Genomic DNA, 25,636 nt, shown 5'->3' on the forward strand with positions numbered 1-25,636 from the left:
ATTTGCCCAGCGGTGCCGCGGTGCATGCCGGGCTGGAGGCGGACAGCTGTCTTCAGTTTGTGGAGGACCGACGTCAGTGTTTGTGCTGCTGGTGTGGGGAAGATGGCGGAGGCTGCGGCTGTTCCACCGCATCGGTTTTTCTGTCACTGTTGTAAAGGAGAAGTGAACCCCAAACTCCCGGTAAGGCAGATGTTTTTCTTTCTTTATCTATCGTACTCTCTTGTATAAAATGTTCAGTTGACAAGTCAACCTTTCTCTGAAATACCGTTTGTTTCGCTTGCTCGCTACAGCTCAACACTAGCTAGCCTGTTAGCAGTTAGCGGCGTTTGTTGTTGTTAACTCTCTAAATAAACTCGTGACACTCGCAAATGTCTCGTCCAAAAACAGACATCAAAAGCAAATAACGACAGGTTTTATTGGGCTGGCGTGTTTGAGACAGTTTTGTCAAACCGCTGTGTTTGACGCTTTGCTTTGCAGCTTGGGGATATTGTGTTTTGCACAAAACAACACAAACAGCTGAGACAGGAAGGTCTGTGCTACTACCTTGTCATTTAATTGAATAGACAGTGCTAACATTAGTTGTTTGGTAGTTGGTTATTTTTGTTTTCAGTTTTTGCTTCTGGTAAAACACAGTAGTGGCAGGAAGAGTTGGGGAATTTCAGGAACACAAACATTTTAGTTTTTAGTTTCAGTTTTAAAAGTCAGTCGTGAGAGTTTAACTCTGGCATGACCCACTTCTTACCAGACTTTAACCAACCTCAGGATGTGTTAAACACACACAGTTGCCAGTTTATCAGGCACACCTAGCTAAAACTAATCCAGTCTAATACAACAGCACTGTGCTAAATCCTTGGTTCATAAAGGTTATAGGTTAATGGTTTTGTTGAAAGAGGTGTTAAATCAAATTATTTGTCCTTTTGGAAGTTGTTGTTTGTAGTGCTCTCAATTAATATTGTGTTAAACCGACTAGAGTTGAAATCATTATTTGAGTAATCGATTAGTTGATCAACAAAAAAATTAATCGCTAACAATTTGGATAACCAATTGGTTGTGTAAGTCTATATTTAAGTAGAAATTAAAAACATTTTCTAGTCGCAGCATCTTAAATTAGAGCCCGACTGATATATCGGTCTCCCAATATTATTGGCTGATCACTTATCGGTATCGGTGTACATGTTGTCCGACATATGTCTATATAAACTTTATTTTTTCAGAATATAATGCAGAAGAAGAAGCTTTGAGTGATTTTATAAATATCACATTCCCAGGGAAGTTTATTGTTTCAGTGTCCTGATGTAATTTTTGACAATAAAGTTTATTGTTATACTGTAAAATCTCCATTACTTCTGAATCTTAACTTAAGTGTTTGATGATCAGATCCGAGGGATCATTGCAAAAAATGTGTGTTTATGTACATATTATGTGTATGTAAGAATTTTTGCAGATAAATCAACATTGTAATTGTTTCTTCTCCCAAATATCGGTCTCGGCATCAGCCCCTAAAGCCCGGTAACGGTCAGACTCAACCTTCAGTGTAAAGAGTTGCTGGTCCTATGATTGTAAACTTACTGTCTTTGAGTTTAAGTCTGTTGGTTGGACAAAACAAGCTATTTATAGATTTCATATTGTATTTTAGGAAACTGATGGGCATTTTGACTTCTCATTAAATGATAAACTGGTTGAGTAACTGTAAATGAATGCATTATCTCTTGGCTACTAGCAGTCATTGTGTCATTAAGTCAGTCCACCAGATTATCTTGTCAGCTGAATCCTTTTTTTATGGTTCAGGGTAATTCAAGCCTGCTCTGTCACTGACTCTAAACTAGCCTGCTTGTCTCAGACACACTCAGACCTGTGGCATGTCTTCTCCACTGAGCCAACTGACTGCAACACCCGGGGTTAACGTCACCCCACACTACTACAGTCTATCCCAGGGACCATCTCTCATTCATATATCTATTAATACCCAGATGTGAAAATCTTTTGTATGAGAAAATGACTCACAACTCACTCAAAGACTTTTTGCTTACTGCTGGGTTTCTCAACCAATTGTGACCATCAGTCTGGTTTTAAATTCCTGAATTTATTTTTGTGAACTAAGCTAAAAGAGGGTATTAATTTGTCATGTGAGTTTGAGCATTGTTCTTCATTTGTACTTAGCTATAATATATTTATATATTATGTAATAGAAAAATGTATGTTTTTGACCTACTTTTCATTGCATATTATAAAATAAGCGTACCACTCTAATCTGTATATTAAATGACCCCACTTCACTCCTGTTCCCATAGTTGACAAACCCTGGCTTACATATGATCCAGCTGTTTAAACCGGTAGTGCCTTCCTCATTCTGCCGAGGTGGTTTCTAAACACTCCACACTTTAGGTGTGGTTGGCAGACCAGCTCTACCTCCTGGGCTACATTCATAAAACACTGGCCTCATGGACTGATACGATCCTTGCAAAGACAAAGTGTTGCGTTGTGGACCAAACCAGTCAGCATTGTGTCTGACAATGTTTTTATGATTCTCTTCAATGGCTCGTTAGTAGAAGAATGTAGAAGAATATTTTCTAGATATTAATACATCACAATTACATCAAACACCTTATGTGGATATTAAATTCAGAAAGTCAGACTGTTGTTCAACATCATGAACTGTGTTAATTGAAAAGAAATCATTCATTTGAAGAACACAGTCATAATACAGTTGCATCATTTCACCACAAAATTATTTTAATGAAGTAGAGCTGAAACAATTAGTCTATCAGTCTAGAAAATTAATCTATGATGTCTTCAATTATTCATTTCGATGATTTTAAAAACAGAAATGCAAAAGATTTTTTTTGCCTCTGGCTTCTCCAGGGTGATTTTTTTTTTTTTTTTTGCTGCTTTTCTTTGCTTTTTATCATTGTCAACTGAATATTTTTGGGTTGTGGACTGTTGGTCAGACAAAAGAAGACATTTGGATGTGTCACCATGGCTTCTAGGAAATTTTAATAAGGAATTTTTCCTAACCTACCCTGTGTGGACACTCTTTCCAGGAATACATCTGTCCAAGATGTGATTCAGGGTTCATCGAGGAAGTAACAGAAGATTCCAGGTAAGAGACATATTCTACCTCACGTCTCCACAGGACGTTGGCGTTAGTCTGGAATAAAAACTGTCAGACTTTTTCTCTTGCTTGTGTTCACGATCACACATGTTGCAGTGTCAGATTGTAGTCTCACCTTCCAGTTTTGTTCCAGACTAGCATGTGTCCTGTATAGTGTTCGGTAGATGTTTCTAATATTTTGTCTTTTGTCCCCTTGTGCGCATTTTCCCTCAGTCTCCTAGAGGGTGGCGCTAATGGGATAGATGACACAGCCACACACTTTGCAGAGGTACGAGCTGCTGTGAGGGATTTGGGGGAGCAAAAGAGGATTGACTGGAATCATTAGTTTTTTTATTGGAATAATTTATGTCTTTTGGTTAAATTTGTCTTCTCTCTCCTCTCACTTTTCTCTTGTTCCCCTCCTCCATTTTTCTATTGCTTTCCCTTTTTCCCATTGTGTTGTCTGCTTTCCTATCTTCAATTCCACTTTCTGTCCTCAACCCCTCTTTCTCCAAACCCTTACCTGTCTCCTCCCCTCTCCCTGAAGCTATGGCACCTGTTGTTACTGGAGCGGCCATTTACAGACGGCGACACACCCGACTCAGAACCTCGGCTCCCCGGAGGCCGCTTGGGGGGTCTCAGTGATCTGGGGGGGTTGGGAGGGGGACCAATCGGGGGGTCAGTCCCAGCAGGCCTAGGGGGACCTATGGGGGGTCTACTAGGAGCTGGGGACCACTGGGGACCAGGACGCCCCCCTCGCCTGCACAGCCAGAGGAGATACCGGTCCAGAGGCAGCAGTAGGCCGGACCGCTCACCTGCTGTGGAGGGGTGAGTTACTGACCAGCTCAGCTTCCACCTCCTCTGTCTTCCTTGCCATCCTCTTGGCTCTTTTCTCCTCTTTGCATACTCCCACTAATAATAATGACGGCGCTATTTATGCTCTTACCATCCTAAGTGTTCTTATTTTTGGCAGTGACATTAACCATTTTATATTTTCTCTCTGTGTCACAGGATTGTACAACAGTTTCTTACCGGCCTCTTTGCCAGCTCCGGAGTCCCTGGCTCACCTCCTCTCTCATGGTAAGATGACATTACAGTCACAGTGTTCGATGTGCCTGGTGGAGTGTGGGGGTCCAGTGCTGTTTCTCATCCAATTTTGCTGTCTCTAGTAGAGCTGGGTTATATATCAATGTTATATCGTTATATTATTTGTTATAGGAGCTGTATATCCTCTTAGATTTTGGATATCATTATATGATATGATGATATAACATAAGTGTTGTCTTTTCCTGGTTTTAAAGGCTGCATTACAGTAAAGTGATGTAACTGTAACTTGTTCTAATACTTGCCTTTATCTACTTAGTCATTATCTGCATATTACTGATGATTATTTATCAAAAATGTCATTGTGTTATTTTGAGAGAGTAACACTAGTCATCCCGACAATCATTTCTTAATTATTGATTTATGAAGTGCTTTTGAGGAGATTTGAAAATGTAGAGAGATATATTGTGTATTGTGATACAGCCTTAAAATATCGCAATATTATTTTAAGGGCATATCGTCCAGCTTTATTATGTATCCATCTAAATGTAGCACAAATTTTGGTTTTAATTTGAGAACATTGGCAAAAGAAAAATGCAATTGACAGCTTGTTTGCATTCACTACTGTATTGTGATCATGAGCAACTGTTTCATTCGGTGGCACCAATCCTCCAGTTAGAAAACTATAATACTGTAGCTGATGTAAGAGATGTAAAAGAGAGCACCAGTCAAATCTCAAACGGCGAGGAAAAAACAATATAGAAAACGCAATGGAAATATGACATTTCTGTTTGTTTTGTATATTAATGTGAGAACGTTTACATCAGGTTGTCTGGTGCAATGAGGTGTCTCCTTCAAGACACAGCAACTCTTTTTCTAAAAAGGCAACAGCCAACTGAAAGGAGTGTGAAAACTTTTTTCTTTTTTTTTCATTGTAAAATTGAGGTTTCCATCAACCTTTTCTGATGCGTTTCATCAAAATGTGCATAAAAATACATTGATGGGAACACGGCTTGTGTCTCTCTCAGGACGGGGATGCTGCACTCTAATCCAGGGGATTACGCTTGGGGACAGGGAGGGTTAGACGCCGTGATAACACAGGTAAACCAAGATAGAACCTGACAGAACTACTCTCAAACTTTATGTAACCCTTATGTTTTCTCTGAAGTTTACAAGTGTGCTTGTGTAGTTACTAGGTCAGTTGGAGAACACAGGACCTCCTCCAGCAGAGAAAGAGAAGATCTCTTCTCTCCCAACTGTCAATATCTCTCAGGAACAAGCAGGTCAGTAATTCCTTGTTTCCACATTTACCTCACGTGATCTCTCCATGTTTCTGTTGTCATGTCCCTGAAGTACAAATTGCAATATTGCTCAGGGGCATGTTGAAACTATTAGTCTGATCCTCTGTATGCAATTACTGTATTTAGACAATCAGCTACTGTAAGTACACACCTTGGGTCTGACCAGCTATTTGTGAATCTGTTTTTAAAGTAGTGATTTAAATCGGGTTTTACCTGTTAAATCAAAGTAAAAATTTGCTTCTAACACATCTGTTAGTATATAAACACGTGCTTACTTGTTTAGAAGTCACTGCAGCCCTGAGATACAGCATGGAAAACACTTGTGTTTATATGCGGTTGCTGCCTGCCAAAAGAAGATTCTGCAACTTTGTCTGTTTAGGACGTAATACCCATTAACCTTCAGAGAACCAGAAATTTGTTCAGTGAATTGCTTTCAGGTGACGTGTTTCTGCTCGTCGGTCTTTCACATCCCCTGTTTTTCTTCCAAGTCCTCTTGCGGATCTGTTCTTCTTGACTTCCTCTTCTGTGTGTGCCGTCCTATTTTGCCACTCAGCTGTAACTGTGTGGTTAGTTATGCAGCCCAACTTTTGCAGGGCTGCTGAAAGGTCACAAGTGACGATCTGTTTGCCCTTTCTTCAGTTTCTTTTCGTTTGATGGTTTTGATAATTAGTTAAACTCATGCTTGGTACCTTTTTTAAAAATGTTTAACTACCACACTAAGGCACTTTGGTACTAATGATCCGATTCACATCCCCTCATCAAATGTAGCAGGTCATTATCAAGGGACTAACTAGACACAACAAGATATTAATAGAGACTGAACGTAGAAATCATATTTCCATCTTCTCTCCTGCAGACTGCTGTATGGAATGTCCGGTGTGCAAAGAGGACTTTGCAGTGGGAGAGCCAGTCAGACAGCTACCCTGTAACCACTTCTTTCACTCAGACTGTATAGTACCATGGCTGGAAATGGTGAGTCACAGCAGGGAAGGTTGAACTTTGTAGAATAAACTCATGAAATAGATACTTGATGACATTTAGTACTGTAGATGAGATGTCATCAGCCATGAATGTATTAACACCTGAATGAAATTTGAACACATGCTTTGGCTACCTAGTGGTCAACATAGAAACATCTGACCAGAAAATTACACCACATGAGGGAACATCAGATTGTTTCACGTGCTCCATGCTTCAGCAAATGGGATGAGCAAGGTGTCACCTGTCTGTAAGACTGTTTGCCCTACTTCTATTTTTGCAAAGTTTAGTGTATCTGCTCAACCTCCTACCTTTTTTAATTGGCGAAAATCATCACTTACACCTTTGATGTTACCATTTCTGCTTCGGTCAGCAGTCATAATTGATGATGATGATTGATGATTTACAAGGTTAAGAAGTGATGAAATTATTAATCATAAGAAAATTATGTTGGTTATGAGTTATTAACTCAAAAAAAAATCTCATCCCCCCTTGCACTACAATATTGCTTGTAGTATATCTGTAGTTCTCTCACTTGTAGGTTAGGAAGAGGTGTAAAGCTGGCTTTATTCTACATTTTTATCATTGTCAACAAACTATGGAGGAAAAAAACCCCATACGTTTGTCGAGGCCTCTGTCTGTGAAACTGAAGACATAAATCTTTTATAACACCTCACAAATATGTATTATTGCAAAAGCAAAACAATTGGCAAAATTACCCAAACAAGAATAAATAGTGCGTTTTTGGGGGGATTCATTTGGTGTACTAGGCGCCAGCTGTGGCTCAGGAGACGGAGCAAGCCATCCACAAATTTCTGGGTTGGCGTCTGATCCCCGGCTCCTTCTGTCAACATGTCGAAGTGTTGTTGGACAAAAAACTGAACCTGTCTCTGTGTGTGTGATTTTAATGGGTGAATGACAGGCCAATTGTGAAGTGTTTTGTCTGATAAAAACAAGCTTTGCCACTTTTCAACTGGATTGTATTATTACAATGTGGGTAGTATATGCAAATGAACAACAGCAAACCTCCAAGCTGAATGTACCCAAGGCTTCCTGCTCATTTTCTGGCATCATCTGGTGGACTTCTGCTGGTTCTAGGGCTGTTTATTAGGAGGCTTGTCTCATTAAACTCGGCTCTAACTGTAAAAATAGGCTGCTGTTCAAATACAAACCAAGATTATGTTGCTGCACTGCCTATTTCTCACCTAAAATGTTCTCAGAAACATATTTTAGTGTGCCGTTTAGCCATATTCTTTGCTGTTTCAACACAGACAAACCAGAACCAAGTACACGTTTTCTACTTTTTGAGCAAATGGGAACAGCGCATCCATTTCTGTTTTTTCTGCCCTTGTAGCACCAATTTCAAACATATTTGTATCTTTCAACTGCATAAACAGTGACATTTTCCAGCAGTGAAATTCTTCTTTAAGATAGAAAAGTGCTAGATAAGTGCAGTCAAGTTACCATTTAGTATTTGCCATGTACGTTGGGTCGACAGGGAAACATTTCCCTTGTTTATCGTAATGAAGGAGCATGTCATCCAGTGGCTCACTGATGTGATCTGACGTTACGAAATGCTAAGTGCAAGATCATCCAAGATTTACCCATGCTGAAGTTGCCCTACTCCATCAGTCATTTAACATGAGATGTACTTGACTGACCAGACAGAAAGAGAAAGAACAGCTAAAGCAGCATGTGAAATAAAACTAAAATCCACTTGTTAAAACTGCCCAAAGCTAATGTTATCTTTATTCTGCTCTGTGGCCACACAGCATGACACATGTCCAGTGTGTAGGAAGAGTTTGAACGGAGAAGACAGCAGCAGCCAGCCCCCGTCAGAGTCCCCCTCCCTCTCTATGGACCCCCGCACACAGGAGAGATGGTCCTTCTGAGACACCCACCTGTGTCATCCCTTTGGTTCTCCTCGCCTACATCCAACAACACACCGAGAAGATGAACACGCTTCTCACTTTTCCTCTTTTCCATCTCTGTTGCAGTCATAATCATCTCAGTCTGATATTTTTTTTGTATTTTTTATTTTCTATTTTAATGCCTTTTCTCCTCAACCATGTATGCAGAAACCCGTACAGACGTCTTAACAGTCACTCGAGGTCTGCAAGATCTCTTCTTCTTTTTTTTGCCTAATGACAAACCAGCCTCGATTGATGATGATCAAGCCCATGTCTTCTCCATTTCCATCCCTCAAGCAAACTCCTTCCCCAACTTTCTTGAAATGCACTGCTGCGCTACACTATTGTGAGGAAATGCCAGACTTTATATCATACACCATTCCCTTGTTTCTCATCTGAAAATTAGCTAGATCCTGCAACTGAGCCCTGGTTTCTTTCACTCTTGGCATTTACAGGGACTGGACCTGGCAACATGAACACCTACAGTATATCCCTGCAATAAATGATATGTTTATGGAGGGAGTAACGTTTAATTTTTCATTATTATTTTTTTTTTTTGAGATTGTGTCAGGAAGATCATGATTGGACTCTGGGTCGCCCCACAAATGGAAGCTGTGACATCGAATGAAAGCAAGGGACTCTAATGCATCTGAAAAAATTAAATGTCATACCAGCAAGGGAATGAAATTAAAAATTACGGAGCTCGGCCCATTATGTAATGCTTTAGATTCAAAAATACTCCTCCTGGTGTATATATTATAAACAGATGGCATCCCTCCGTCATTTTATTCCTCTGTTAATGTCTTTTGTTTCACATTTTTATCACTTTTGTTTTTGATGTAAATAATTTTAGTCCAACAACTTATGGTTTGCAATGGAAAAAAACATTGAGAATGGAGACACAAATGTGAAATATCTGGTTATCAAACTGTATATTATATATATGAAAAAAAAATGTCTATGATGTATTAATAAATTGACAAAAAAACTGTCCAAGGTGTCATTTTATATCCCCTCTGTAACCAAAGACATTAGATTTGAGTTTTTTCAAAACAATATGTGCTTTATTTAAACTTAAAAAGATTGAATAGCAACACAGCAGAAGGCATTTACAAACTCTGTACATTATTTATATAATTTATTCAGATGTGTCATGTGAGGACACTTAAAGCATCTTGTTACTGGAAATCAAGGCACCAGTTACACTTGAGCACAGGTCATTCTGGTGAATTAATACATTCATTACTTTCAGGTACCATTACTGATGAGAACTGACATGTTAAAAAAATATTTTCAGGAGTTGAGGTTGATTTAAGTGACCAATGAAATCACTAAAGCTCGGCTGATAAAAAAACAAATCTTGCACCAGTAATAAAGTTCCAACATGAAACATGTTTTGTTGAGACGGCGACAAAATATCTGTTATGTGATTTCAGTGAAGCAAATATGTGGTTGAATCCAAATGTCCTCCATCTGGACTTCAGTCGTACCTACTGTGATGTGTTCACCGTCATCGGGTCAAGTCGGCGAGGGCGCAGATTGCAAAGGTACAGTATATAAGCTGCTGATAGACTGGCCAAAAGAGTACAACAAGGAAATGCATTTTTATTATCTGTAAGGAGATTTGGTTGAATCTTATTTCTGACCTACACGGTTCAAGTAACATTTTCATAAAATAACTTTGTGGGTAATTATATCAGTGAAGTCTGGTGAAATCTGCACTGCAAGTGGAGTCTGGAAGTCTGCAGAAAGTCTGGTAAGAAACTTTTACCAAAGTCGTGTATTGTAAAGTCACTGTATCTTTTTTTCTTTTGTGTTCAAATAGTGGAAACAGCAACAACTTTTTGGCATCCATTCACACATGACGCGCATGAACACACCGGAGTCGGAAGAGCGACTTCACAACTGGGGAAATGGGACCATCTGAGGAGCATGTGAATGCAGCATCAGCACCACACAATTTGTGGAAACACGCCTGCAAAGCCTGTGAGTCTGCAAGAGCGGTGAAGTCTGGACATTTGGATTCAGCTTATATAAACATGCATTAATGATCAGTGTGTGTTCCAAGCAAGTGTGAGCAACGAATGAGCCGGAGCAGTGCAGGGGATGTAGCCCACAGCGGGATCCCACACTTCAAACTGGATCACCGATGACGACCTATGAAACACAAACAAGCACCAGTCAAGTTGTTCTATAATTATCAAATGAATCATTGAGAAACAGCCAAAAAATGTGTTTTTCAATGTCACAGTGATCTTAAGCTTTGACCACCAAAATCTAGTCAGTTCATCCTTGAGTTCAAGTGGACACGTGCCATATTTGAAGAAATTCCCTCGAGACAGACAAATAAACAGACAACCCCAAAACACAGCTGTTGCCAGCGTGGAGACATAAAAAACACTTTTCACATACCTGTTGAGTATGATGAGCACGGCTGAGCCATCTGGTCTGATGAAGGCAGAGTATTCAAGGTCTGTTTTCTGACTGGAGGACACACCCACTCTCTGAGACCCCTCCCACAGGAACTTACTGTGTAAAAAGTGATTTGGTGATTTGGTGATTTGTGTGGCTCTCGTTGGACTGCCTCCTTGTAATGATGGAACAGGTGAAATACTGTATGCCATTCAAGTGTGTACAAACATCCAGTGATTCTCAGTTTGCTACCTGAAGTGTGCCATGCTATAGAAGGTCGGCTGCTTGTAGAAGACGTCGCGCTGTGCATCCACTATAACAGGGCTGTCTACAAAGTTTTTAACCCAGTTTGGTCCTCCAGTCTGGTCCAACGCCAGGTTCCAGTCTGTCCAACCAACCACGTAATGATTTAAGTCCTGCCATGTAGAGAAAAACACCCACAGTTTAGCATCAAGTCTGTGCTTTGTAGTAAGAGGTGTTGTTTTGTCTAAATGAATCCATTGGCCTGGTGCCTGGTGTTGTGTTGAAATGTCACAAGGGCAGCACATCTACATAAACAAATCCTGATCCTCCTGATTCTCAAGATGTCTAGAGTCTGAATGCGCCCATGCAAAATGGATAGAATGGAGGGAGTCCAATTTCCTTTGAGAGAGAGCGAAGAAAGAAGAAACAAAACACCAGTTCCAGCTTGCTCCGATGGCCTGCAGGCAGTTTGTGTAGAGTGTGCAGCAGACTGCAACATGTAAACCTGCAGTGCAACGTCGAGGGAGGTGATTCAGCCTTCATGAACAGCTCACAGCCTGTCAAATCTGTTACGGTGGATCTGACTGAACAAGCATAACCCGCATGCAAAAGCTGAGATGATCTTACCTCGATAATGTCACGTGCGTACTGTTCAGCCCTGCGCCAGCTGCCCAGCGTCACCCCTCTGTCCAGTGGGGTAAAGCCGGAGCAGGCCTCAGTGCCAAACAGGTAATACTCAGGGTAGAGATGGTGGGTGACTCCCAGGCTTAACTCAGCTGGTACGAGGCCGTCCAGATACCAGTGAACTGCCACGCCATGAATGTACTTTCCTGCGTGAATATCACTCAGGACCTGGAGCAACAAGGGGGGGATAAAGACTTGGGTCAAAAGTGAGTTTCTACAATAAATGCATCAAAAAAGGGCTCCCACGTTCTTTACAAGGTAAAGTTGTTGTTATTGTAATAATGATTGAGTCCTTTAGTCCTGCTACATCTAACTTTATTCAGGCTATCTGCAGGAATGAAAAGTCTTCAACAGCATTGCATTTACAACTCTGATTACAAACAAGTTGGGTTGCTGTGGTTTTTCTCACTTTGTGTTCTGCAGGAATCACATTTACTATGTTTATTTACAAAAAACAATAAAGTTTATCAATTTGAACATTAAATATCTTGTCTTTGTGCTGTATTCAGTTGAATATAGATTTTTGTTTTTAATAAAGTTGTACACAGAATGGATTTATGCAAATGTGTGACATAGTGACGTAGTGTGATGTCACAAAGTCAGGGGATTAAAGGCGGGTCTACTGACGAGCCGTTTTAGGAGCAGTGTTTTCTTTGGGAGAGAGGAGCTTCTGTGGATGCCGACTATGACCTTTTTAACTTTCAGACCTTTAACATGCACATGAACCTATATAAAACACAGAAGGACAAAAACGAAGAAGGTTGGTCTCCTTTAAATGTCATTGACAACAGTCTTTCCTCCTGCCTGCTGAAGACAGTTAGTTAAAAATTGTCATCCACATCAGACATGAAGAAAACACTCACTACTGCTAGCTACTGTAGCAGGTCAGTTCATTGTCCCATAATCTACCAGTGTCAATCTGAGCAATAACTTGAATGAATTTATCATTTTTTATTGGTCATCTATCTATACATATTATGCTGCTCCTCGAGGTCCAGGTCACATTAATAAATTTATTTTATTATAAGAAATTATTGTTATACGCTGCAGGGAAGTACTGAATAATGTCATACAATAATAAATAATTCTAGGCCATATTGTCCCTACTGGTCTTCCATCATACTTTTATACTATGGTCGTTATGACTGTGAAACTTGCATTAAATTGCATTCTATGCGGCAATAAAAAGGTCTTAAAATGTCGTAAATCTAACATGGTGAAGCTGCTTGTGGCATTGTTTAGGAGCCTCTCAAAGAAAAACAATAACCTATCTCAGCTACTACAAGAGAAAAATGCCTTTCTTCGAGTTGATTCCCAATTGATACATTGGCAGTTTTACACTATTTCCTGCAGAGAACAATTTTGAGCCCAAAGTAAAACTAGGTGTAAAAAGGGACTTATACACTTTTAGTGTGTTTTTTGTGTTATGCATGATATTTTAAGAGATCACATTAAGATCTTTGAGTACTGATTAATCCATTTTCCTCTCTTGCACTGATTTACTCCTGATTTCCTGTCTGCAGCATAAGCGTAGTCTCAGGTAGAACAAAGTTCACCTTGACTTCTCCCACTATCTCCCCGTCCTTGGACTCACCACTTTAGCCCAGTGAGGCAGCAGCAGGCGGTTGTCATCCAGTATGAGTACGTGTGTGTGTGGGTGTGACGAAGCGTGCAGGGCAGGGCCCAGGTCCAGAGCCACCCAGTCCCTCTGCTCCTCAGGAGTGAAGCCCAGAGCCTGGAAACTGCAGCGAGACAAAGATGCTTCTCAGGCTGTTGTGATATTCATGACTCGTGACAATGGTTGATTCTGTGTAATATGTGAGGGGAGACCTGTAGTTTGTAATATGTCCTGTAGAGGGCTCATTCCCTGTGGTCAGTGCCCAGAAGGTCAAGTTATATTTAGCGTATTCCTCAAGGAACCTGAGAGGAATGAAAAAAGCAACCACCTGAATAAGTTTCCTGTGTATCAAACATTACCAACGTGTGATATCCCGTTCATTTAATGCTCCGAGTCACCTGATATAATACTGAGCCCATGTTTTATGCTCCTTTCCCCCAGGCTGGCCCTTCAGGGAGCCCTTTCCTATGAGTGCACCGTTTGTTTTCATCCAGGCGGGGGCACTCCAAGCACTGGCCAGCAGAGACAGAGGGCGAGGAGAGAGGGCCTGAGCACGCTGCAGGAGAGGAATCTGAGAGGAAGAAGAAGAGGACGAGGAGGAGGAGGAGGAGGAGGAGGAGGAGAGGTTAGAGGGATGGCGAGATGTGCATGTGTATGTGTGACGGCAGAAGAAGAGAGACAGACCTTCATGTTGATGTCCTCATTGGCCAGAGTGAAATTGTCCAGGTTGTAGTCTCCAGGCGTGTCGGCGTATGTGTACAGGCGGGTGGAGAAGTCACAGCTGGCCATGGGCACACGCACCACGCTGTAGCCGATACCTGACAGAGACACAGCATCGATAACAACTAAGGCTGGGTGATCATTCAAAATGATCATTTAGCAGCTACAAAGGACATTATTGACATTATTCATTTTGAGTATCGGTAGCTAAGACACATGGGTTCTGTACCATGTTTCCTTTTTGCTGCTGTATGTGCACATAATAATAAATAAAAACAGCTGCACACTAAAATATATTTTTAACTAACATAATTAATATTTTTAATGCTGTAATGTTATTGTACAAATGTCTGTAGTCCAAATGAATTATTCTGGTCAATGTTGTAGTCAAATTCTGTAACATTTGACTTTTACCCGCTTATTTTGCATTTATTAGCAGCATAAAAACAATAAATAAATGGTTTATTACAAGTTGTAAGCAGACATAACTATTTATTAATGCATTTATCAACAACTACAATTCCTCCTGTAGGCACTTATAAGTGGATGCTGGTGCATAAAACAGATGATGAATGAATATATATTAAAACAGACTTGTAATTAAATGAACAATGTCGTCATAGTTAACTGATAACATAGATAACTGTTGTCAGATAGTGTACGTTAATAAATCTGCTTGCAACATTTATATTGTTATTAACCATTTATCAAATGTTTCTGTAGGAGTTTAAGTAAAGTGTTACCTAGAATAAGTTACTGAAGTTTTTGTGTTACAAAATAGATTCCTCTGATATCGTCGTGTTGGTGTTGTTCTGAGAACATCATTGAAACTGACCCATCACGCTGTTGTGACATCATGACTTTGCAACTCGTGCTGATGTCGTCTCGGGAACAACACAATTAAAGTTGTTCCAGGAACATCATTTCTACTTCACTTACTCCTGAAAAGCAGAGGAAACTGTATCTGGGGCAAGCCGTTGTGGTTGAGTGAGCTACGTATAAGACTCTTAATCAGGAGAGTTGGATAAAACCCCGCCAGGAATATATTAAAATACAGTTCACTTATTATTTTCTGTCTGCTTTCTGTCACTGTTTGTTCAGGCTTAGGCCATATAAATACTTATAGGTAGGTTTAGGAAAACATTGTTCGGGTTAAAATAGACCCGGTTGCAACAGTGACCACGTGTTTGAAAGGATAACTTCTCCCATGTGCATATTTCTACAGTCTTTTCCCCACCGAGTCACCAAGCTGTGACATTACAAAAACGTGATTGGTCAGGTAAAAACATGGATTATGATGTTTAGGAAACAACACCAACACAGCGATATTAGACTGTGCTTACAATACACATAAAATATCCTTAGCAGCATGTTTTAAACCATACAGCCCAGCCTCGATAGCAGCATGTAGGAGTGAAGCTGGACGATGTGGATGCTGCTGATGATGATTCTCTTAATGTGGGAAACAAAATAACCTGCACATATAGACACCTCTCACAGTATGTGTGAAATGTGTTTTTTTATTGTGTTAGAGCTGGACAACCGTTGCTATGTGAAAAAACATTGGTTTCAAAAATAGACAAACGAGAACAATAAACATGCTCCTTTTTGTGGATATTTCTGGAATTTATGGTCACATTATGCTTTTCTGATATACTGCACTGCTGCTTGGTGTACCTTCAGGGGAGAAGTACTGTCGAAGCAGCTGGTCCTGAGCACCAGCAGAAAGAGACAGGATGTTAATGGCTGCTGCGTCCGTCATTGCTCCACCGAATCCCCTGATCTTCTGGTACTTCTGGTTGGGAGCGAGAGTCAACTTGATGCCTGAAAGAGACATATAAACTAAAGAGAAGCTCTGCTTGCTCCAACATCACAGACATCTCAGTGAAAGGCCCAAATCACTCACCTGCTCCGGTGCTGTTCACCTGGACCTGACCCTGATCTGCCTCCAGTCTGCTGCCGGCCATGCTGGTCAGGTAGGAGGAGTACTGGCCCAGAGGAGGCAAGGTGATCGAGCCGACGCTGTCACAGTAGGTTGAGTTACACTCACACACCACCGAGCCGTGGCCAAAGTTTCTGGCGACACATTTCTGGCTTCCTGGAAGGAGAAGAAGACAAAGAGACATGATTTTTTAAAATTTGTGCTATTGGAGCTGCAACTGAAGATTATTTTCATCATCTATTAATATGCTAATTATTTTCACAGTTATTAGTTTAGTCCAACCAACAGTCCAAAACCCAAAGACTCTTCATTTACTGTCATAATGACAAAGGAAAGCAGCAAATCCTCACATTTAAGAAGCTGGAACCAGCAAATATTTGACATTTTTGCTTGAAAAAGTACTGAAACAATCGATCAATTATCAAAATAGTTGGCAATTATTAATTGTTTTATGATTGACTACTCATTAATGGAGCAATTAATGTTGCTGCTCTGTGACAGTCTGTATAAGTGAAGCACAGACATAGATAACAAATATTGTACTTTTTACTCAACTATATTAATTTGACAACTTAAGTAACTAGTTACTTTGAAGATTTAGTTTAATAATACAAATATAATACAAAAATAGATTATGATGAAATAGATAAAACTTTATTGATCCCTGAGGGGAAATTCATCAGCTGCCCAGCCGATGATTTATATACTAAAGTATTTAAACCACCTTTACCAGCTTCAACATTAAAGTGATCAACACATTAATGCATCAATAATTAGAATCTATTCTACATAATGAGAACTTTTATTTTTGGTATTTAAAATGTGTTTTGATGCAAATACTGTACTTTTACTTCTGTAAACATTTAAATGTGTGACAGTATTTCTACTTTTGCTAACTTTACAAGATCCAAGTACTTTTCCACCATAAGGAAGTTAAAATTAACTCAACTTTGAACTTCTGCAGCAGTAAAATACCACAGAAACATTAACCCAAAAACATCATATACTGTATGTGATGGTAAAACTGTTTTACAGCACAGTGAGAACTTTTCATACTTCAAGTTCATTTTACTGATACTAGCTGAATACTTTTACTTGGGGGTTTTGAATGCAGGACTTTTACTTGCAGTGGAGTATTTTGTAGTATTAGTACCTGAGTGCTTCTTCTGTGGTGTCTTACCTGAAAGGGTCACTTCCGCTATGAGGAACATGAGAGCCAACAGTGTTGACGACGACAACAACGCCATTTTATCTAAAAACAAAGAGTAGCAAAATAAGGCAGCAGGGTTTTAACAAAAAAATATTTAAATCACTGTAAAATAGTTAAATACAAGTTGATAATGACTCAGCTGCTCCTTACATTTAGCTCACACACACACACACTTTATTGTCATTTCATTCAGAGCACTTCACCTGAGAGGATCCGGACACAAACTCTGTCATGTCCTGCGGGCTGATCCAGATGTTTACACTCCACCGTCACCTCAACTGTGTCCACTCTGCCATAACCAGCCTGTGTCTGGGCGATCAAAGATGACTTTCAGCCAGTCATGTGACGCTATGACCCGTCACGTGATCCACTGTGCAATGCTCCGACCAGCAGCCAGGTGGTGCTGTTTTACCATTCAGTCATTTTATAATGTTTTTATACGTTTACAGAGCATTTAACTCAACCAAACAGCATGAAGACATACGGCTATGGAGTATGTTTGAGCAAGATTATAAAATAGATCTATAAAAACTAAAACATATACCTGTCATGTATGGGTTAAAGAATAGGTTGTCCAACTTCTGCATCATCTTCCTGCCAGTTTGTCACATGCACATAAAGAAAATGTCATAACACCATTCATAAAGAATGCTTTTCAGATTCCCAGATTCTCAGATTATTGTCGTTACATCTTTTTCAAGGCGTCTGGCTCACATTTAGGAGTACTAATAAGTGTGAAGTACTTGCAATACTGCATGTTTAACTTAAGACAGTAGGTTCTTTTCAGTGGATTTAAACTGATGTAAAATATGTTTAACCTGTTTTTAAAACAACAAAAAAACATTTTTTTTAACATGACTCAATATTTTATTATGAAAGTAACACACATGCATCATAATTTACAGAAGGAAATGTATTATAGACATGGACATTTGTACGTTTATGTGTTTCGAGGACACTGATATTTGTGTGAGATATTTCCGTGTGTAATTAACGTCTTTATGTGACTTCATAGGGAGGCACAAACTCTGTCCAACATTGATGGATTTCTGTTGCTCAGAAAGACGATTTCCTTCTTCCCTTCCTCTGTTCGACCTGATGAGGAGAAAAAAGAAGAATTTAAAGTTACTCAAACAGCATCAATTTAATGTATGTTTATAAAGTAAAGCATCCACAGTATCATCACTCACTCTGTGGATGCTGCAGCCACTGGCGGTCCATGTAGTAGAGGTAACAGCTCTCAAACTCCTTCTCGCTGTAGTTGGGCACTGACACCGGGATGAACGGGTCCATGCTGTCAAAGCCCCTCTGATGAGCAAAACACAGACAGGAAAGTCAACACAGTGTGCATTTATGTCTTTAACACAGACCCTGTCATCCCTTTGAATAGAAAGTTCAGGCAAGAAAATATTACACATTAGATCAACAACACTTAGATGCAATAAAATATTATTTAATATAAATTATTTATGAAATATTTGTGCTTAAATAAAATGAGGTTTTATCTAATAAACACGCACCAACTTGCATACATTTACAGAACAGAAATTTGAAACAACTAAACGTGTATTGTGAACATTTTCTTTCCACTAGTCTAAAAGAAGTCATTCTATGGAAACAAAACAGATTCATCTCAAATCTCAAAATTAACCACTGCAGGAAAAAACTGTCCTTGTGCATGCACTTTCTGGCCTTAAATACAGAGAGGGAAGCAATCATGCACGGTAATGCCTATTTTTTAAAAAGATGAATCAACCTATTAAAAACAAAAACTGAAAGTCCAGATGGTCCGTGGTCAAGAACAAAAATCTAAATGATTACCATTATGTAACTTTAACATCAACATTTTGTTGACTTGGAGAGGTGAGAGTGTTATACAGCCCTCATTGAGTTTACAGTCCACTTGTTGCCCACAAAAATGGAGACGGTGGGTGACATAATGGATTTATTGTTCCATTAGGAAATTGATCTTACGACATGCAGACATGAGTTAAATACGACCACTATAAATAATATTATGACCCACTGCAACAACACAAACAGGCGCAGCTTTCATAAGCTAAAACAAAATGAACGAGGTAGACACGATGGAGGCGGCACTGACACATTTGAGGATGGGACTCATCGTTTGTTGAAAAAATGTCATAAGTGCTGGTTATGCTGGTTGTTTTGTTGCTCACAGACAACATTTAGTTTAAATGCTTGTCACAAAGCAACAGCAAAGCACAACTATCACGTCTTTTGCGGATCACTTCTGAACAACTTCTGCCCATGAGACTAGAGGACTGGAATGATGCAGCCTTGAGGTCAGGTTTACAATTTCCAGACTAATGACCAAAGTTAGAGAGGAGAAATCAAGACTAATCTGCTGTCAGAGCTAGAGGACGGGTTCTACTGATTTTAAAGTACAATAAAATGACCTCTGACCTCCCCCAGCAGCTCTTGAGGCAAGTAGGCAGACTTTGGAGTGAAGAGAGACCCCGTCTGAGCCAGAGTGGTGATGATGGCGCCTCCAGTCTGAGATAAAAAGAGTGACTGTTAATGGAAAAAAGAAAATCAGAGATATAATATTCTCATGCAGCTGCTGTCATCAGCTTTATTTTGTTCTGCTCACCCAGTCGTTCCTCATCAGCTTCCTCAGGTTATAAACCAGCGTGAGCTCCTCTGGATCTACCTGATGGAGAGAGAGAGAGAGAGAGACACATGAGACTCTCTATCTGGGGAGAGAGCTGAAGATGAGTATGAGGCCTGACAGGACTGTGAATGTGTTTTTCTCACAGCACTCTTATCCTCCTTCTTGATGGTGGATCCTCCCCACAGGGCGTTGACACCATCCACTGCCACGGCCAGGCGGAAGTCTGACTCCGGCTGCCCGCTCTGCAGCTTCAGCTCCTTCATCACCGCCCCCACCACATCACTGCTGCTCTTCACACGAGCGATACCCTACGGCAGGAAACACCAACAGAAGCCTCAATACAATGTCTTCTGAAGGGAAATAAAGGGAGTTAAAAGGGGAATTCCACTGATTTTACATATCAAAGTCAGTGTACAGATCTTGGGGAAAACTTAATCATAGCTGAATGAAAAATGCATAGAAATCTATTGTGGCTCAAAAGGTGCTGTGTGGAGTCAGATAAATTGCCTCAAGTGGTGTCACTTGTGTCAGCTTCAGCTAGATTTGGAGTTTAAAAATGAGTAGTAGTAGAGTAGAGAAGTGAGACCTCTGTAGCCTTCTTCTAATCTCTGCTTGAGGCTAGCAGCTCGAGGCTACATTAACTACTGCTAGCAAAACACTTCCAACTGAACTGTCAGCAGTGGAGTTTCATTGTGGGTAATGTAGGCACCAGGTTTTGACAAGGAAGATAAATAAGTGGAATAAAGAAAGACAATATCTCAGGTTCTATTTAAAGATTGTATTATAAATGGTGGACGGAGCCAGCGTGACATCTACCTTCGATTTGTTGACTACCGTGAAAGCCTCGATTTATCATTTTGGTCATTGCCATCTTGTTTTTTTGGTGTCAGAAGTGACCATATTTTGATGGGAAGGGTGGAGCTGGGGAAGATATCCAGATTGGATTTGACAGAGAACTCGAGGACACGCAGTGGTGGCGACATGTCAATCACAAAAAACTAAAACTGACTAACTGAGTTAAGGTCAAGTAACAAAGCAAACAGTGAACTCTTGCACCATTTCTTTCGTTTGAGGCCTGTACATATCCAGCAGTTTAATGCAGATGTCCTAGCAGGAGATTTGAAACTGATCTGATTTCTTTTGTCTAATGATGTGCTGTCAGAAAGCTGGCTATTAATATCTAATCTCTAATTACAGCCTACAACAAGCTCACAGTTACACCAGCAGTGATGTCTAATGTCTCAAAAGTTTTCTGTATTATAGAGCAAATGATTTGTGAAATATAGCCGAGCAGGATGGCTGATTGGAAGTGGAGACAAAATTCACAGGCTGAACATAAATCTCCTGCTCTTTTCCTCCTTTGTCAGTGTGCATGCTACAAAAATATTGTGCTGATCCATCACCATGCTCAGTTCATCGGCTATTGATCACCACTAAGCACAGGAAGGGAGAAAGATGACACTTTAATGATCCCTGTGGGGAAATCGTTGGGGCAGAGGGAACGAACAGGTACTGTAGCAGATAAAAGTACAACAAACTGACAAAAATCTCTTGGAGGGCAAGATAAGCCACATGAACACAAATAAATACTCAGAGCCAGAAAAATCAAGACTCCCACTCGTCTGCAATGTGAGAGGACTCACCTGATCCACCAGCTCTCCTAGCGCAGCTCCCTCCTCAGTGAACTCTCTCTTTGTCCACGTGTAGCGCTGCTTCGTCTTGATCTGGGAGAGAAGCAGCACAGATTCATCGACCTTGTTCCTATGTGCTGGGTCCTCATTTTAATTCATGCACCAAAAGTCTTTCAGTTTGTTCAAAGACACAATTTACATTCATTAATATTTCAGCCCTACCTTTAAGCAGTATAATGTTAGCTTTCTATTTACATGAATTACATATGTGCCAATAATGTTAAAGACTGAGTTACTTTGTGGGGGATTTTTCTTTTGTTTTCCTAGAAAAAATCTATGCAAACCACAGCAACAGAAACAAGGTTATCTGTATGCGTCACATAATCTTTTACACTGGAGCCTGGTTGAGTACTGATGATTCTTCATACTTGCTGTTTTATTGCTACCGTGCAACACAAAGCAGTAGTACATGTGGTTAAATTTCAGTGTTGTCATCAAGCTGTTTAATGGCTTTACGTAGACCAGCATGTGATCGCTGTGAAGATAGTCAAGGCTCATTTAGAGTCTATAAACACCTAAATGCTTGTTAATACTGTGACAAATGTTGCTATGTTCCACCAGCCTTAATTTAACTATGCATACTCAGAGTCATCCAGTTAATATAGTAAAACTGCAGCCCATTGCATTATCTTCTGATGACTGAAGTAAAATCATTACCTTAGAAAGGAACGGCTCATTGGTGATTCTGAAGTTGCGTAACCATTCAGTGGCTTGTAATGGTTGATCGAAGCGAGAGGTGTTGTAGGATGAGGGCAGCAGTTCTTTACAGTTCTTCACCCAGAGGTGAGCTGCATAATAAAAAAAACAGAGAACAGGGCAGAGGGTCACACTTTATGTACTTCTGCAGCAGTAGTTATGTCTGATTGTGTTGTCTCACCATCAGGAATATGCAGCACCAGCCATCCCTGTGTATAGCAGAAGTGGACTGTGTGACAGAGAGACAACGTCTTCCCACTGCCCTTCAATCCATCTGAGCGACTGGATAAGGTAACAACAGGTTTATCCAGAAGCATCAAGAGAAGAAAACTATCTTCAAATATATGTGTATGTGTGTGAGCATGTATTTTAAAGGATACAGAATAAATATCGCACAGCAGGTTTGCTGTAGTCTGTTTTCTTCAGGTAAGAGATGACCTCTAGAGCTGGCGACCTCACCATCATAGAGGCTTCATTAAATGTCTTAATCTAAAACCAGAAGTGACAAACAAAAATTTACAATTTCACAATTCACATGCAACGATTATAGATTTTGATTATACGATTATAATCTGAGGAATCACGATTATATTTCTATAATTCATTTCAAATCACAATAGCATTATAATTCATTGATTTTATTGTATTTTGTCCCCACAATTTTTCTTTCTTGGCTTTTTTTAAAAGCTGCTGCCTTTTGAATCAATGAAAATATAGTAACCAAATAATACATAGACCTGGCAAAAAGCCAGGTCAAAGTGCAGTTTTACTACAAATTAAATAAATAAATTGAGAATCCCTTATGCAGGTGCATTTTAGTGACTATTAATTACAAATAGTGAAAAGCTCATTTCCTGCTTTGCCGTCGTTGGTTTATGTCGCACTGGAAACTCAACTCTTCCCTCACATATTCTTCGAAAAATAAGGCAACATAATGTCGCTTTCTGAGAGTGAGAACAGAAAAAGTTGGTGTAGCTGAGCCTTAACGGTTACATAACTGTCAGATAAACAGCAGTTAATCGTGAATCAGTTAGTCGCTGCATCCCTGGTCGCAAAATATCATCTACAGCCAGTAAGTTTATTTAGCTGAGACATAAGCACATACCTGTTGTAGATAGCGTGGAGGGAAGCCGTGAGGGAACACGGTGCTGATGTGTGCACGGGGCAGTGTGTAATACTGTCCGATAAGTTTCTCTGACTGACAGGCCTGGAAAGAGATTAACAGTGAGCTCGGCAGCTAAAAATCAAACAAATGCACGACCACGGCTACAAATACAACATCTGAACTGTTAAAGTCAGATTTACTTACCGGATCATTCTCCTGAGTTCTGAAAACTGAGAAGGGCTCGGGTTCTGACTCGACAGCTACGGCCTCCTGCTGCTGCCCACATCCACTGGTATGAAGGGACCTGACATGTGTGACCTGTAAAAGTTTATAGAATTAAACTTGTATATAGATGTTGTATGCTGTTGGTCATTGTTGCTTATCTATCTTATACTTATCTATATCTATTTTTTTTACCTGCTTGTACGTGGATAACAGTTCTATAATGCTTAAGTTTTTTTCACACATCTGGTAAAGCTTTGTTGTCCTTGTTTTAGCTCTATGTCTTCTTTTTTTTTTTTTTTTTAATAAAGCTGAGTCTGATCTTCTCAATTTTTGTTTGCTTAATATTTCATCTGACCATTTTCGGAACAGAATTTTCAACTGTTGTTATAATACCAAAAACCTACAAGGTACTTTAATTTGAAAAATGATACCGTAAACTTAAAATAATAATAACTATATATGCTATCTAACCTAAGGATAGTATATTGCACAACTGTTTACTAACCATTTATTGATAAGCATGCAAATTAACACCACATACTGAAAAATGGGGGCCCATGTACTGCACACCAAAAAACAATTTAAAGCTTTGTTTTGCTTTTAAACACCATAAACATTAATAAAAAAATGCAAATAGAACAGCTGACCCATGTCAACACCATTTAAAAATAGATTATTCTTGATATATTACAGGTTATGCATCTGCAGCTCCTCAAATAGGTTAAGCAAAGATAAAAATTGACTGGCAGAGCAAGATACTAAACTTGTTACTCATTTGTTGGCAGGCACAAGCCCTATCCCGTATCCAAAAACTACAAACAGAACTCCCATTCACAATGTATAGTTTTATAATTTGATCGTCAGTGACAAAAGCAGCAATGACAGTTTTATTTCATTAATATCTGCCATGATGGCCAGTAGGTCACAAAAACGTTCGTCGGTGAATTAAAGCACGTTGCCTTAACCAGAAGCTTCATCATCAGCATACATTATCATGCCAGACTGAATGCTTACCAGTGAGGATCGACAATAAATTGACAGTTTTTTGCATGAAGTTTGGTGTGACATTTATTCATGCTAAGAGAGCGGCACACATTGGGGTTGTTGTTATCATTATCTTCCTACATCTTAGCTAATATAATAGGGAATCAAACCAAATATATTAAATACATGTATGCTACCTTGCTCAATGGCAAAGGCAAAACATGACTAACAGTTAAAGCCACTGTTAACACTGATCTCACCGTCTGTCGTAGTCTGAAGGACAGTCTGTGGAGCGCCATGATGATCTGAAACAAGGAGGACGACATGATTTCAACTCATATTTCAGGAATGACAAGAGCCAGAGAAGTAAGTAAAGCTTAAAACACACTAGTGTCCTGTAACCTTGCCTAAACACTTAGCTAACAGCTAGCTGTGGTGCCCAGCAGACACGTAATCTACAGGCAACACTAGCAAAGCGCAGCTATTTGAGCACACAAAGTTGTTTACCTGCGATTCACTTCATTCAATATTCAGTGACGAGGATTTCCGTTAAGGTTATCTGCTGACAAATGCACCCAGGGCAGTTTAAAGTGAGGATAAACTGCACTCCTCCGGACGTAGTCAATGTGCCAGGTCTGTCATGGACACCGCCATCATGCAGAACAGAGCAGGAAGTGACGTAACGCCATCACAACTCGGTGTAGCCAATGAGGTGGCGTGGCACGAGCCAGGCAGGCGACAACAACAGAGGAAAATGGAGTTTATCAGAGTTTGACACATTTCACTTGAAATAATAATGACTGCGGGCAGACGTGTGGGAGCTGTTAACACTCAGTGGAGCTGTGTGATGTATAGTCAAGTGTTTGGAGAAGGATAGAGCTCTTTTAAAATATTAAATACGACTGTTCACAGGATTCCTGGGAGATTGTTTAACCAAAAACAAGGCAGTTACAGTACTTTCAACTTTATAATCTCAGTCAACCAGTAGATCTGTAGTGACTCTTGGGAGATTCATCAGAAATGTACAAGTCCCTTTTCACAAAGCAGGTATCCATGATGAAAAACACAGGCCTCTTTACATATTTCTCAGAGCTGATTCACAAAACGTATCTCTTTGTTTCATATTTTAAAATGTCAATAGACTCGT

The 25,636-nt window shown here is 39.9% G+C and overlaps 3 protein-coding genes across 4 annotated transcripts; 1 reads left to right on the forward strand and 2 right to left on the reverse strand.

Moving 5' to 3' along the window:
* Positions 1-2: 2 nt before the first annotated feature.
* On the forward strand, positions 3-9,315 carry rnf115a (ring finger protein 115a). Its single transcript, XM_084356403.1, has 9 exons — positions 3-180; positions 3,042-3,100; positions 3,326-3,380; positions 3,639-3,919; positions 4,103-4,171; positions 5,164-5,236; positions 5,325-5,418; positions 6,293-6,408; positions 8,187-9,315. The coding sequence occupies exons 1-9, from the start codon at positions 25-27 to the stop codon at positions 8,304-8,306; spliced, it is 1,023 nt and encodes a 340-aa protein (XP_084212529.1). The 5' UTR covers positions 3-24; the 3' UTR covers positions 8,307-9,315.
* A 57-nt stretch (positions 9,316-9,372) lies between these two features.
* Positions 9,373-17,480, reverse strand: gba1 (glucosylceramidase beta 1). Its single transcript, XM_084357974.1, has 12 exons — positions 17,357-17,480; positions 17,124-17,195; positions 15,908-16,099; positions 15,679-15,825; positions 13,966-14,099; positions 13,680-13,852; positions 13,494-13,583; positions 13,258-13,405; positions 11,607-11,831; positions 10,989-11,152; positions 10,737-10,853; positions 9,373-10,481 (listed from the first exon to the last, which is right to left on the reverse strand). The coding sequence occupies exons 2-12, from the start codon at positions 17,188-17,190 to the stop codon at positions 10,376-10,378; spliced, it is 1,563 nt and encodes a 520-aa protein (XP_084214100.1). The 5' UTR covers positions 17,191-17,195; positions 17,357-17,480; the 3' UTR covers positions 9,373-10,375.
* Positions 17,481-18,002: 522 nt separating this feature from the next.
* Positions 18,003-25,168, reverse strand: dap3 (death associated protein 3). Of its 2 annotated transcripts, none has more exons than XM_084356586.1 (13): positions 24,997-25,168; positions 24,750-24,794; positions 23,485-23,598; positions 23,281-23,382; positions 22,556-22,664; positions 22,357-22,449; positions 22,137-22,267; positions 21,432-21,512; positions 19,932-20,096; positions 19,768-19,827; positions 19,581-19,670; positions 18,344-18,461; positions 18,003-18,248 (listed from the first exon to the last, which is right to left on the reverse strand). In XM_084356586.1, exons 2-13 carry the CDS (start codon positions 24,786-24,788, stop codon positions 18,163-18,165), a joined length of 1,188 nt encoding a protein of 395 aa, XP_084212712.1. In that variant the 5' UTR covers positions 24,789-24,794; positions 24,997-25,168; the 3' UTR covers positions 18,003-18,162. The 2 variants fall into 2 exon arrangements, with proteins under 2 accessions (XP_084212712.1, XP_084212713.1); XM_084356587.1 differs by having other exon boundaries at positions 25,008-25,167.
* Positions 25,169-25,636: the final 468 nt, after the last annotated feature.

This window comes from Pagrus pagrus (genome assembly GCF_965226575.1).
Source record: "Pagrus pagrus genome assembly, chromosome: 7".
In the NCBI taxonomy this organism is placed as follows: Eukaryota; Metazoa; Chordata; class Actinopteri; order Spariformes; family Sparidae; genus Pagrus; species Pagrus pagrus.